The sequence below is a fragment of the Siniperca chuatsi genome, linkage group LG21 (genome assembly GCF_020085105.1).
Source record: "Siniperca chuatsi isolate FFG_IHB_CAS linkage group LG21, ASM2008510v1, whole genome shotgun sequence".
Taxonomy (NCBI): Eukaryota; Metazoa; Chordata; class Actinopteri; order Centrarchiformes; family Sinipercidae; genus Siniperca; species Siniperca chuatsi.
Genome location: NC_058062.1, coordinates 15,979,972 through 15,994,218, shown reverse-complemented (window position 1 = coordinate 15,994,218; position 14,247 = coordinate 15,979,972). Strand labels below are relative to the sequence as shown.

Genomic DNA, 14,247 nt, shown 5'->3' with positions numbered 1-14,247 from the left:
TCTTTTGTCAATTTTCTGCTCTCAATGATAAGCGATATGTTGAAAGTAATGAAAGCAGAATATTAGTGAACATTCACCTGTTTATTTGAGACATTGCTGTATTTAATAACCACAACCATTTGGCAGATTTTCTGCATTTAACACTGGAGCAAAACAGCACATTCCACTCAGCTAATTGGCAAACTTCAGTCCACCCTGAACTAGATACGTTTTTAAAAGTTGACTATTTAAAAGAAACATTAAAATGTGAAAATAATGTCAAAACTAAAGAGAGTCATAATATGGGAGTGAAAAATAATGTTGCACTTTCCTTTATAAAATCACTAGAGGGCAGTCAGTGTCAAGATTCTCTCTCCTCTGTTACTAAAAGGAGACTCTCAGATCTGGTGTTCTCATTGATCTGAACTGACTGACACTCGAACCCTGGACTGAACTGAAGCTGAACACTCCTGCTGGTCATGTCCACTGCATGCTGTGATAGTTGAAACTTTTCTAAACAAAAGTCATGTGTCAACTTGATTCAGCACATTTGGAACAGTAAAGTTGGACTATAAGGTGTTTACCATCAGCAGTGACTGCAGCTCCATCTGTCTGTGTCAGTTCATCTCAGCAGACAGAAAGTAGATCTCAAGATGAACAGCAGGAAGCCTGAAGGAGCTGCTGTGTTTTCTGGTGCTTGTGAGACTGTGATTAAAGATGGACGAACAACTGATCCTGCAGTAAGAAACATTTTCTGGGATTTTGGAGCAAAAACTCTGTCTTTTCTCATCCTCACTGGGCTGACAGACCCTGCACTGTCTCACATGATTCATGTCCTCAGGTCAAATCATTCAAAATGATACAACACACAGACATTTGAGTACCACTGATGTATGACTGGCTTTAAAGTTACATTTCATGAGAAAATAACTCTGAAACAGACTCATATTGCTCTATAATACAAACCAACTGAAGAGGAAGAACATTTCACTCTTTCCATCACAGACTGTAGTTTGATTCAAACCATTTCTGAGAGAAGACAGCAGTGATCTATAAAGTGGAGGAGAAGTGGAGTGATGACAGCATATTCAAGTTTAACGGATACAAACAAAGTTGAATCTACTTGAATCCTACATATATTGTGTATACTGTGTTCTTTATATAGAGAGATTTTTCATGTTTGAAGAAACTATAATAATATAGTAATCAAAGAATAATTTTCTCGTTTTAACTGCAGAGAAATGTCTAGAAAAGATGTGGTGAGATTTTAGGTTTTTTTTGCATTTTGTCACACAGGTTTCAGTTCCTGAGCAGCTGTTTTCCTCTGGAGGCTCCAAGTTTCTTTTTGTCTGTGCCGTCAAACATCTGCAAACACTGAAACCATTAAAAGTTTTTTTCACAAACCTGCAAACCAGCAGCATCACACCTAAGTTTTCACACTATTTACACGATCCTGGCTGCTGTCACTGGATTTCTGTTTGCAGTAAATAAATAAGTACAGTAAGTTGAAAAATAAATGCAAATATATATTTTCTATTCTTTATTCTTTCTATTCTTTCACTTGTGTGTCTTTAACCTCCAATGTAAAGTAGTTAAGCAAATAAATGATTAACTGAATGCTGCAATTACAAAAAAAAGCCAATGTTTAAGAATTTACATAATGTTTTACTATTGAATTGTTGTCAGTACAATACATTTAGGCATTAGTAGTTTACAGAAAAGCAAAGTTAACAGTTGTTTCCTTTCTGTAAATGCAGGGACATTTTCAAAATGTCACAACTGAGTGTGTAATGAAATTAAAATATCATATTTAAAGTAGAGGTGATTTCCAGGCATGTTTTCACTCTGCAGATATAATAACAGTCAACAGACTCTTCTATTGGCTCCAGTTAGACCAACATTGATGCTTCATGTGTTTGATTCTATGCAAACTCAGAGACCTTCCTTGTTACTCAGCTATAAAAACTTCCCATCAGGCTGTCAGTGGAGTTCACAGCACGTCAGTTTCAACATCAACCATGTTTTCTGTAGCTCTGCTGCTGCTGTTGGCAGCTGGATGTGAGTCTCTCTGGATTTGTCAAAGTCAGCAGTTCTTCTTTTGCAGTTTAACTTGATCATGTGTTACTAAACATTTTCTTTTTTTAACAGGTGTGAAGTGTGAACAGCTGACACAGCCAGCCTCTGTGACTGTGCAGCCAGGTCAACGTCTGACCATCACCTGTCAGGTCTCTTATTCTGTTAGCGACTACTACACAGCTTGGATCAGACAGCCTGCAGGGAAAGGACTGGAGTGGATTGGAAGTGCAGCTGATGGAGATTCATCCTACCAAGATTCACTAAAGAACAAGTTCAGTATCGACTTAGACTCTTCCAGCAGCACTGTGACTCTAAACGGACAGAATGTGCAGCCTGAAGACACTGCTGTGTATTACTGTGCCAGAGAGCCACAATAACACAAACCATTAGTAGACCTGAACAAAAACCCCTCACTTGTAACATGAAGCCACCAGAGGAGGAGCCCTCAGACCACTGATGATTTCAACACCAGCTCACTGTTAAAGAAAGAAAGAGATGTATTTAGCAATGAAAAAGTAAAAGGAATATGTAGCCCAGTGGTAAATTCGGGTATTATAGTGTATACTGAAGCTATCATTCGAGCGGTTGGTGATATCCTGCAAATGACCAGTAAGCCCACACATGGTGACAACAGCCTTTACAGAAGACTGCGCACATTCTCAGGGGTCATGCCCATACCCCTGGGAGAAGAACAGTTGGAAAACTGGGTTGAACAAGCCAGACTTATGATTGAAGAATGTGATCGTCCTGAAAGAGAAAAGAAAATTAGAATAATGGAAAGTGTAAAGGGTCCTGCACTTGAGATCCTCCAAGCTGTCCGTTTCAACAACCCATCTGCAACCTCTAGGGACTACATTGACATTCTTGAGACCACCTTTGGCAACCCTGAGAGTGGTGAAGAACTTTACTTTGCTTTCAGAATGATGTGTCAACACCCCAACGAGAAACTCTCTGAGTTCCTGAGATGACTTGAGAGAGTCCTGAATACAGTTGTTCAAAAGGGTGGACTCCAGTCATCGGCAGCAGACAAAGCACGTCTTGATCAACTCATTAAAGGGGCCATCAGATCTGATCTTATGATATTAAATCTTGGATTGAGAGACCGCAGAGACAGTCCTCCCACTTTTCTTGAGCTGCTGAACGAGATACGCCTGGAGGAGGAGCAGGAAGCTTCACGTCGCAGACTCCATCCACCCAAAGCCGTCTACGCCAAAAGTGCTGCTGTGACCCCTGACACAGAGTTAAAAGAGTTGAAAGCCGAAATACACCAACTCAGAGCACAAGTAAGTGAACTCTCTGTCTCCGCCGCCATGTCAAGTCACCGTTCGACGAGCGCTCCGCCTTCAGTCACTCCGGCGGCAGAGAACTCAGAAGACAAGAATGTTCAAGCGTTAAAGAAAGAAGTAGTCAAGCTCCGAAAGCAAGTCTCTGTCATGTCAGTCAAGCCTAAGTACAGTCCGGCTACTGAGACCTGCCCACAAGAGACCCAGTCCAGACCCTGGCAGCAAAGACCTTCTACCGCCAGAGACCCAAGTGATTTTTTCTGCTATCGGTGCGGCGAAGATGGGCATTTTGCAAATAAGTGTGTATCTCCTGAGAACTATCCCAAAGTAATTCAGAAACTGCTGCAAGCTCAAAGAAAGTACAAGCAGAACTACAAATCTGATAACGAAACAAGAACAAAGAACACAAATGCGAGTGTCAAGAGAAGCTCTGTAAATGTACAGACCAACAGTTTGCCCAAGGGACTCGTGGGACCACCCTCCACTGCTCAAGTCAAGATCAATGGTAACCCCTGCACTGCGCTGATGGACAGTGGCTCTCAAGTTACCATCATCTTCGACAGCTGGTATGCCGAACACCTTTCATACATTCAGTTAAACTCTGTGACCGGTCTAGCCATATGGGGCCTAAGTGAGTCAGAGCGCAGTTACCCATACAAAGGTTACATCCAAGTTGAGCTGGAGCTGCCACAAATGTCCAAGTGTTACAAAGTCAAGTCTGTTCCTATCCTGGCCCTGGTGTGCCCTGATCCACGTTGCTCAGAGTCTATACCTGTCCTGATCGGCACAAACGTCAGGGGGGTTCAGCCTTTTAAGTCCAGAACAAAGACAGAAGACACAGAGAACATCAACTCAGTCAACATCCAAGTTCAAGAGAAGAACCACTTACCTGTTCCTGCAGTGACGTCTACAAAAGACAACAAAGACTTACCTGTGGCTGAAGTTAAGTGGTCTGGCCCTGGTCCTCTCAGCATCCCTCCTGGCTCTGAATACGTTGCTATCTGCAAAGTCAAAGAAAAACAAGACATCGGAGACAGCATACTCATCCTTGAACGAGCCCACTCACTTGCTCTTCCACCAAGTGTACTGGTCCAGCCCGCTGTGCTGTTCTCCAAGATGCTAGATCCAAACAACTTCCTGGTGCTTCTGCGTAATGAGTCTCTAAAACAAACTGCCATTCCAGTGGGCACCGTTATTGCTTACCTTCACGTCGCTGACATTGTGACAGATGCACCAAACCCTAAAGTTGAATCTGTTCCAGCTATGGATCCCTCTCTGTTTGACTTCAGTGAGTCCCCCATCAGCAAGGAGTGGAAAGAGAGGCTGAGCCAAAAGCTTGCCAAACACTCCAATGTGTTCTCTGTTGAAGAGTGGGATGTCGGTTTGGCTAGAGGGGTAGAGCATCACATCCACCTGAACGATAACACTCCTTTCAGAGAGCGATCTCGACGTATTGCCCCTGCGGATTTGGATGATCTTCGGCGTCACCTGCAAGGTTTGTTGGCGGCTGGGATCATAAAAGAATCAAGAAGTCCATATGCGTCACCCATCGTCCTTGCACGTAAAAAGAATGGTCAACTTCGTATGTGTGTCGACTACCGCACCCTGAACCGCAGAACTATCCCAGATCAGTACACTGTACCACGTATCGACGACGCTCTCGATTGCTTGTCTGGCAGTAAGTGGTTTTCAGTGTTGGATCTGCGCAGCGGCTACTATCAAATCCCGATGGCTGAGGAAGACAAAGAGAAAACCGCCTTCATTTGTCCTCTGGGATTTTTCCAGTTTGAGCGGATGCCGCAGGGGATCACAGGGGCCCCTGCGACATTTCAAAGACTAATGGAAAAGGCAGTCAGCGACATGCACATGCTTGAAGTCATTGTCTATCTTGATGATCTCATTGTTTTCGGCAAGACTTTGGAGGAGCATGAGCAAAGACTACTCAAAGTCATCACTCGTCTTGAAGAAGCTGGACTCAAGTTGTCCCTCGACAAGTGCCAGTTCTGTCGCTCACAAGTCACCTACGTCGGGCACATTGTCTCCGAGCATGGTATCGCCACAGACCCGGACAAAGTTGAAGCAGTGAAGCGGTGGAAGCAGCCAACCGACCTTTCTTCTCTGCAGTCGTTTCTGGGGTTCTGCGGCTACTACCGCAGGTTTATAAAAACTATTCCATCATCGTTCGACCACTTACAGAGCTGTGCAAAGGTTATCCTCCCACCCAAAAGAAGCGAAAGTCTACCTCTGCAGCAGACAAGACCTACTACAAAGTCAATGAGCCGTTTGGTGACCGGTGGGACCAGTCTTGTTCAGAGGCATTCCAAAAGATCATCCATTGCCTCACAAACGCACCGGTGCTGGCATTCGGCGACCCCACCAAGCCTTACATACTTCACATTGATGCCAGTTGTCATGGGCTCGGCGCTGTCCTCAACCAAGAGTACCCCGAGGGTTTGAGACCTGTTGCCACGATTACCTGTATGGAGCACAGTTTACCGTGAGAACCGATAACAACCCCCTCACTTATATCCTCACGACTGCCAAACTCAACGCGACAGGTCACCGCTGGCTCTCAGCACTTGCCACTTACCATTTCACATTGCAGTACAGGCCTGGCAGTAGCAACATCGATGCCGATGCCCTGTCACGCAACCCCCTTTCAACCACAGAAGAAGGCTGGCAAACCGTAACGAATGAAAGTGTTCAAGCTCTGTGTAAGCAGATCAAGTGCTGTGAAACTCCAACAGAGCCCACAACTATAGCTGAGTCACACGGATTGTCACCTGATGGTATACCAGAGTGTTTCGCCTACCCAGTCCGGCTGGATCTTGGTTCTTTGAGTCAGCTCAGTCACAAAGATCTTGTCACTGCTCAAGATGTTGACTCTACTATCGCTCCAGTCAAACAGTCACTTCGTGGTGGTCCATCATTCACCAGCCCCGACAATCCAACGTCAGTCCTGTTGAACAAAGAAGCAAGCAAACTGTTCATTCAAAACAATCTGCTCTACAGAAAGGTTGAGAAAAATGGAACTGAAGTAAAGCAGCTGGTACTGCCCAGAGAGTATGTTCCGATGGTTTTGAGATCCCTGCATGATGAATCTGGTCACCTGGGCATGGACAAGACCATCGAACTTATCAGAAGCCGGTTCTATTGGCCGAAGATGGGAGCTGAGGTTGAGCAGTACATCAAAAATTGCAGCAGATGTATTACTCGCAAGGCCTTTCCCCAGAAAGCTGCTCCCTTAAAGCAGATCACTAGTCAAGGCCCTCTAGATCTCGTCTGTATCGATTTTCTGTCACTTGAGCCAGACTCCCAAGGTTTCGCCAACATCCTTGTAGTGACAGACCACTTTACTCGATACGCCCAAGCTTTTCCCGCCAAAGATCAGAAAGCGACCACCGTGGCCAAGATACTATGTGAGCGCTACTTTGTACACTATGGACTCCCTGCCCGCATACACTCAGATCAAGGCCGTGATTTTGAAAGCAAACTGATCCAAGACCTTCTGATGATGTTGGGCATTCGCAAGTCAAGAACATCGCCTTACCACCCACAGGGAGATCCGCAACCAGAAAGATTAAATCGTACACTCTTGTCAATGCTGGGCACACTCGACCCAAAGCAAAAACAAAAATGGAGTCAGAAGATCAGTCAGTTGGTCCATGCCTACAACTGTTCTCAAAATGACGCAACTGGTTATTCGCCTTACCTGCTAATGTTCGGCAGAGAAGCTCGCTTGCCGGTAGAAATCTGTTTTGGTGTGACCGAGGACAACCAAAAGACAAAGTCTTACCATCAGTATGTTGCTAAGCTCAAGAAAGATCTCCAAAGAGCTTACAGTCTTGCCACAGAATCGTCAGACAAGAACCATCAAAGAAATAAAAAAGCACACGACAAGCACGTCAAAGAGCAAGTCCTTGACAAAGGCGATAGGGTGCTGCTGAGAAACTTTGGAGTCACAGGCAAGCACAAATTAAAATGCAAGTGGCGACCCTCACCATATATTGTTGTGGAGAAGCTACCCAACTTACCGGTCTACAAGATCAAGCCAGAGAGAGGCATGGGAGCAGAAAAGACTATTCATCGTAACCACCTGTTACCCATTGGATACCTTGTGAGACTCCCTGTCGACGAAAGTGAAGTGGAGCCACAACAAAGACCTGTGACCAGAGCATTCCAGCAGAAGACAAAAGAACCAGTACAGACAAACAACCACGATGAAGATTTGTCTTCAGAATCAGAATATGACGAAGTATACCTGCCAAGACCCGTTGAGTTTGACTGGGAAAAGTTACTGACACATCCAGAACTGTCCACGAAACAATCCCAGCCAATCGTCCCCGAACCTGAAAGACAAGCTCAAGACCCGGTTGAGATAGAGACAGTGGTCAATGATCTTCCAAACCTGCCTTCCAATGCTGATCCTGAAGTCAACGTTCTAGAAGGGGGAGCAGACATCAACTCCTATCCAGACACTCAAGCTGAGATTGAACAAGTTGAGCGTTCAAAAAGAATCATCCGTCCAGTGGTCAAGCTGAGCTACGATGAACTTGGCAAGCCCTGTGACTACCCTGTGACAGTCTTAAGCCATGGAGTGTTGGTGGGAAGTGGATTATACAGAGACTCCAGAAGCAGTCAATGTCAAACTCTCTGGTGCCACCCCATGGCGTTGTGTTTCACTTGTTCAAATCTGGCCTCTACCCTTGACTTTAAGACTATTAGAGTCCTCTAAGGTTTAATTTGATGAGGGCATCAAAATTGTCTAGAAGGGGGAGGGTGTAGCCCAGTGGTAAATTCGGGTATTATAGTGTAAGGGAAACTGGGTGGGTTATGATTGATCCCTCTTACTCTCAAAACCCAGTGACATGACTATTAAAATGTAAACGTTTATTTACTTTAAGTAAATAAGTGACAACTGATTTTCAAATAAGTAAATACTAATTTATTTTACATGATTAAAGGGAGATCAATAATTTGTTATTTTATTTCATGACAGTGATTAAAACTAAAGGTTAAAGTTTATATTATTTTGTTAAATAATATTATCAGAGGTTTTATGCAGCTATCCTTTTATTACTTTATCCTTCCTGTGTTTATGTGACCGCTTTTTATTGGTCATTTGAGTATTCACGCTGTATTGTCAGTAGTGTTTGGCTGCATGCACGTAAAAACGGGGTACACGTGACGGGTTAGAGCGACACGGATGAAAAGTGCTGGAAGCAGTTTTTCCCTCGCTCGTTTTTTTTGGCTCGCTCTCTCTTGCTGGACCCGTGGGGAGCACGGGACGCTCGCACGTTTAGAGAGAAGGAAAAAGACGCTAAAAAGAGCCACTAAAGTCGACGAAACTGAGAGGGAGGTTCAGAGAAGGGGACCGTTTGTGACTGGGAAACGAGGCCGGCGATCCGTCTGACGGAGCGGACGCCGCGATCGGAGGTAGCCGAGCTAGCTAGCCACGGCGGGCGCACACGAGGCAGAGCTGTTGGTTCATCGCACCGCACCTGCGTATCCGGACCAGTCTTTTCGACGCTCTCAATGTTTTGTAAGTGTCAGTTCAGCGCACTCAATGTTTTGCGAGACCAAAACAGGCCTGCAACTTTGTTTTTTCTCTTTTTTCTTCGTTCAATCGGTACCGTGGTGAGTAAACTGGAACATGTGAGCATGTATGTGTGACTGGGCCCAACACTGCATTAGCTAACACTTGTTACAGGACACTTGACACGTTTTTGTAAAGTTCTCTGTGCATTCTCAATATTTAGGAAAGATATAAGGGAGGAAGATTTTTACACCCCTTATTTTGGTATAAAACGTGTGATTTAAAGGGATTAAGATTATTATTTAATTGTTTGGGATATCTTTTGGTTATTTATTTTTGTACATTTTGTCATAATTAAGGACTTTTATATTGTGTTTTAGGGGAAGCTTTATATTTCATTTGCCAAATCCTTTTGATTCATTAAACAAGGGTTTTACCCATTTATTTTCTAAACTAAAAACCATCTCTGGGTCTCATTATTGTTAAATATTCCTGTCAAAAGGTTTTACAATTGAGTAGAAACTCATTAGGTGCACCTTTGTGGTATCCACCTGAACTACAACAAACCCAAGCACCCTCATTCTCACGTATGTAACATACAGAGTGGTTGTATGGGTGCTACAAATATAACATGGCTCATTACAATATACAATAATAATATTAAATATACAGTGGAGGCATTTTCCAAAAAGTTTCTTCTCTGTCTGACTCCCAATATTCATGTGAATTAATGACAGCATTATTTCAGCTTAGAACTGCATTTTAAAAAACTCTTCATCTAACAAGAACAAGCAACAAGCATGATGTTCCTGTTTTCTTTAAACCAGGCAACACTTTAAGACAGAAACTCGTTCACCCTAAGGACAAGTTGCCCACACAAAAACAGAGCAATGTAGTTTACTCAGTTCAATGCAGTGAGGAATACTGCAAAGAACAGTACACCTTTGGTTTGGTGAGACCAAACAGCCACTTCACAAAAGACTTTATCAGCACAGACGACACGCTAACTCAGGATTGCAGAGCGCCGTGCGTTTGCATCTAAAAGCTACAAACTACACATTTGAAGACAGCGAGGTGAAGATTCTAAGTAGAGAGAAGAGTTGTTTTGAAAGAGGTGTCAAGGAAGCCATTTTTGTGAAAAAAGAGAACCCCTCTTTGAACAGAAATGGTGGTCTGAGATTCAATCTGCCCAAAGTCTATCAGAGTGTATTATCACCTTGGTCACGCCTATCACATGCTAATCAGGTACTTAACAGTGATGAGGTAGATGCAGCCAGATAACAATAGGCCTGATTACTGATTACTGGTCCATCTTGGAAACAATTAGGTCAGTTTCAGGTGAAACTAGCTATTAACAGATACTCAGGCAGATTCCCTCCTGAGGGCAGGGTTTATGTAACACAGAGTAGCTTAAATTTCTAGTTCCCGTCCCATTTTTTCACAATTGAGAATGACTTCCAGATGGGAGCCGAAACGTCTTGATTCTGAAAACAGTGTCCAGATGACTACGACTGAAACCTTTTCTACGATAGAACACTCCTGGACGAATGAGGGACTACACCGTCTTATCTAACAAGAAATGAAACAAATAATGGAATTTCTTTGTATTAATTGAAAAACGTGTATTCATGGCACCAGTGTACTATGTATGTATATTTGACATTTCAAGTGATGGAATAGATTCAGCTCACAACTTTGGTTTTAAAAGCTTGTAGTCTAACTACATTAGAAATAAATCCTCATGAAGTCACTTTCTCCTCCTTATTATCTGACTCATAACTGCATTTCTGCATTACAAACATTTCATCCTCATTTTGAATTATTTTAATATACTTCAGTCAGCTAATTTACTATCATCAATCATGAATTTAATACATTTTAAAGAGGTTTTAGCTGAACATGTTAGAAAATGTTCTTACCTGTCTCATCCAAATAATCTACATTAAAATGATTTTCCCCTGCTCTCGGTGAAATAATACTCTTTCAAAATACATCTGTGTTTCATGTTCCCTGTTTAAACCTGTTGAGGGAGCTCTACGCAATTTCTTCCTTCATTACAAACACACCATCAGCAACTCTCATGTAATTTGTGACTGTCTGGTGTAGTTTTACAAACCTTAATAAAGAAACCTGATCAACAACTGCAGAGCTCATTTTAGAATGACAAGTATAATTACTGGGAGTTTATTATTTCTAAAGTCTAAAGATTTTTTTCTAACATGCCAATTACTTAGACACAAGGGGAAAAAAGTAGACTCACCATCTTGCCTTGATGTGAGTTGAACACATGACAAATAAATTTAAAAAATGATCTCAAAAACTTCACCCATCACCTAAATCTTAAAAACTAAATCTCCAATCTCCTACTGTCAGCCAAATGTCTTCCATTCTCCACCAGTTTAAAATGTTCATCCAAGTTCAGTCACAAAAACAGTGTTTGCAACAATACCCCCAATTTGCTCGATTGAAACAGCTGCTGTTCTTGTTGGCTTCTTCAGGCCTTCTAGCTGCCAGAAGTCATCACTATTTTACTGATAAAATGATCCTCCCTCTTGGGGGTGAAATGTGATTGTTTAATTTTAATATCAATCCAGAATGTGGGCCTGTGCCCACCCACTAAGGCCCACCCAATCACAGGATGTCTAATACAAATAGGGTAACAAATGAATGAATGAACACCAGTCAATAACTACTTTTAGCCATGCTAGCGGCACGGTTTTAGAGGTGGCAATGTCGGCCTGTTGGGCCACCATTTTGGTCCAGACTGAAATATCTCAAAAACTAATGGATGGATTGACATGATTTTGACGATCCCCTGACTTTTCCTCAAGCGCCACCAGCTGGTCAAAGTTTTTACACATCCAGTGAAATATCGCAACATCTGGATGGATTGGCACAAACCTTGGTACAGACTTTCATGGTCCCCAGAGAATGACTGCTACTGACTTTGGTGATCCCTTATCTTTTGATGAAGCACCATCATCAGGTCAAAACTTCAACTTGTCTACTTTGGTTTATGACCAAATACCTGCACAACTAATGACATTCCCATCAGCCTCATCTGTAGGCTTCAATGTGTTCATTACCAGTTAGCAAATGTTAGCATGCTAACATGTTAAACAAAGAAGATGAGCATGGTAAACATTATACAAGCTAGCCTAAATATCAGCATGTTAGCATTGCTATTGTGAGCATGTTAGCATCCTGATGTTAGCATTTACAGTTTTTTCTGATTGCTTAAGCAAATTTTTTGTAACTATTGGCTATTTTTGCAAAACTCTACACACAAATAAGAAAACCTTTCACCCAATTATCAAAACATTGTAGTTCTCTTGCAAAAGCGAACACAGCTGGATTGACTCTTCACACCTTCGTAAAAATGGTGTTTTCGTATCAAACAGTAAACACAAGCCATCATCTACTAAGCACACAATGTGCCAACTACACACTGATGGTGTGAATACAAAACATATCTGGCTTTTGCTTTCTCTGTGTACAGATGTCAATTTGAGGTCATACTGTTGTCATAGTGTCATGTAAACATACAAGGATCCAAACTTCAAGTATTGGTGTTTATTCACACTCATCAAAACCAAGACAAAGTCAGAACACAAAATAGTAATTTCACAAAAAAAAAGAAGAAAAAAAAAGACAATCAGCCTAAATCATGTCGTCTTTCTGGGTCCGGCCACAAAATTTCATCCACATCGCATGCGATATCCTCCAGTCCAAGGCACCGGGGAAAATATCTCCTTGAATGCCGTATCCAGGCCTGACATGATGCCTGGTCAATATCTCCACATGCCTCCTCCATTGCCTGTAAAAGGGCTACCTGTTGATGAGGATGACAGTCGTACACTTTCCAGCGCCAGGCAGAGAAGAACTCCTCGATGGGATTTAAGAATGGAGAGTATGGAGGGAGGTTGAGTGCCATGAAGGATGGGTGGTCTGTAAACCAGTTGTGGACCAAAGCAGCCCTATGGAAACTAACATTGTCCCATATGATGACATATCGGGTATGCTCTGGTCTCTGAACAGTGAGCATATCATGTAAGGTGTCCAGGAATGCAATAATGTGTGCAGTGTTGTATGGGCCTATGGTTGCATGATGGTGAACAACACCATTTTGGCTTATAGCTGCACACATGGTTATGTTATCACCACGTTGTCCTGGGACATTGATGATGGCACGGTGTCCAAAAATGTTCCTGCCACGTCTCCTGGTTTTACTGAGGTTAAAACCAGCCTCATCTACAAAAAGTAGCTCATGTCCCATGGCATCTGCTTCTAGTTCCATCACTCTCTGGACAAGACAAAACAAATGCAACACATCAGGCCCATGCACAGCACTACAGTATGCACTTCCAAATTCAGAACCAATGACACTATAGCTTACCTGCACATAGTCATATCTTGCTTTACACGTTCTGTGTTTCTCTCGAAAGGAACTCTGGAAATTTGCTTCATTCTTATTCTGTGGCGCGCAAGTAAACGACTTAGTGCAGAAATGCTTACACTGTGTATATTTTGAAAGATGGTGTCATTATCAATTATGCGCTGCTGTATTTTGCACAGTCTTATTGCATTATTGGCAATCACCATGTTCACTATATGGGTCTCTTGCTCTGGAGTGAACATTCTTCCTCTGCCCCCAACATCTGGACGTCTAGCAATTCTGTAAAGTAACAATTTCAGTATTTTTGCATGTATGGTACTGTTGTGTTTCTCATTAGAGTATGGCTCAAATTAGGCTGAACCCTTTGGCCAGCTTCCCTCAGGGTCATCCCATGGTTGATGACATGGTCCACTATTGTAGCTCTGATGTCATCAGTTATTCTATTTCTTACTCTTCTTACCCTTCCTCTTTCCCCTCCTCGTCCTCTTCTTGCTCCTCCACTTCCTCTTCCTCTAACTTCTTCACCTCCACGTCCTCTCCCTCGGCCTCCTCTGATTCTCACTCTTCTCACTCTTACTGCTCCTTCCATTGTACTCCACACAGACAGCTCACCTGTGGCTTATTTATAGTGCTTAGGCTGATTGCAAAGTGAACTAATTATCTAAAACTGTTTTCACATGTGAAAGTGTGCCAGACAGTTGGCAAAATAGTGTTAATGATAGCCATACATGTGTATAATTTTGCTAGGAGTGTGTTGGAAATTTGGTTATTGAGTGTAAGAAGTGAGTTGTGTTTAAAGTTCTGCAAAAAGAGTGTTGTGCAGTGAATTGTGCCTACAGTTTTGCAAAGTGTGTGTTACAAAATTGCAAACTGAGTGCAAAGCAGTGTTTGTGCTTTTAGTTTTGCAAACTCAGTGAGTGGTTTTGCTATACGTATTAATAGTTTTAGAAATTGTGCTACAAGAATCACGATTAGCG

General features: G+C 42.6%; 3 protein-coding genes and 2 gene segments (V, D, J or C); 3 read left to right on the top strand and 2 right to left on the bottom strand.

The window, feature by feature from the left end:
* The window catches only part of LOC122868479, a 253,183-nt gene that overhangs the window by 792 nt on the left and 238,144 nt on the right, over positions 1–14,247 (top strand).
* Positions 1–14,247, top strand: part of LOC122868505 — a 249,715-nt gene that overhangs the window by 12,893 nt on the left and 222,575 nt on the right. Inside the window, 1 exon segment of the V gene segment in view lies at positions 6,777–6,783. Within this exon segment, the coding sequence occupies positions 6,777–6,783 (7 nt within the window).
* LOC122868482 overlaps positions 1–14,247 on the bottom strand; it is a gene marked incomplete at its 5' end in the record, with an annotated part of 296,170 nt that overhangs the window by 83,233 nt on the left and 198,690 nt on the right.
* LOC122868508 (immunoglobulin mu heavy chain-like) overlaps positions 1–14,247 on the bottom strand; it is a 193,920-nt gene that overhangs the window by 75,889 nt on the left and 103,784 nt on the right.
* On the top strand, positions 1,894–2,432 carry LOC122868494. The segment is given in 2 exon segments: positions 1,894–2,037; positions 2,128–2,432. Coding segments are annotated over 2 exon segments (345 nt in total).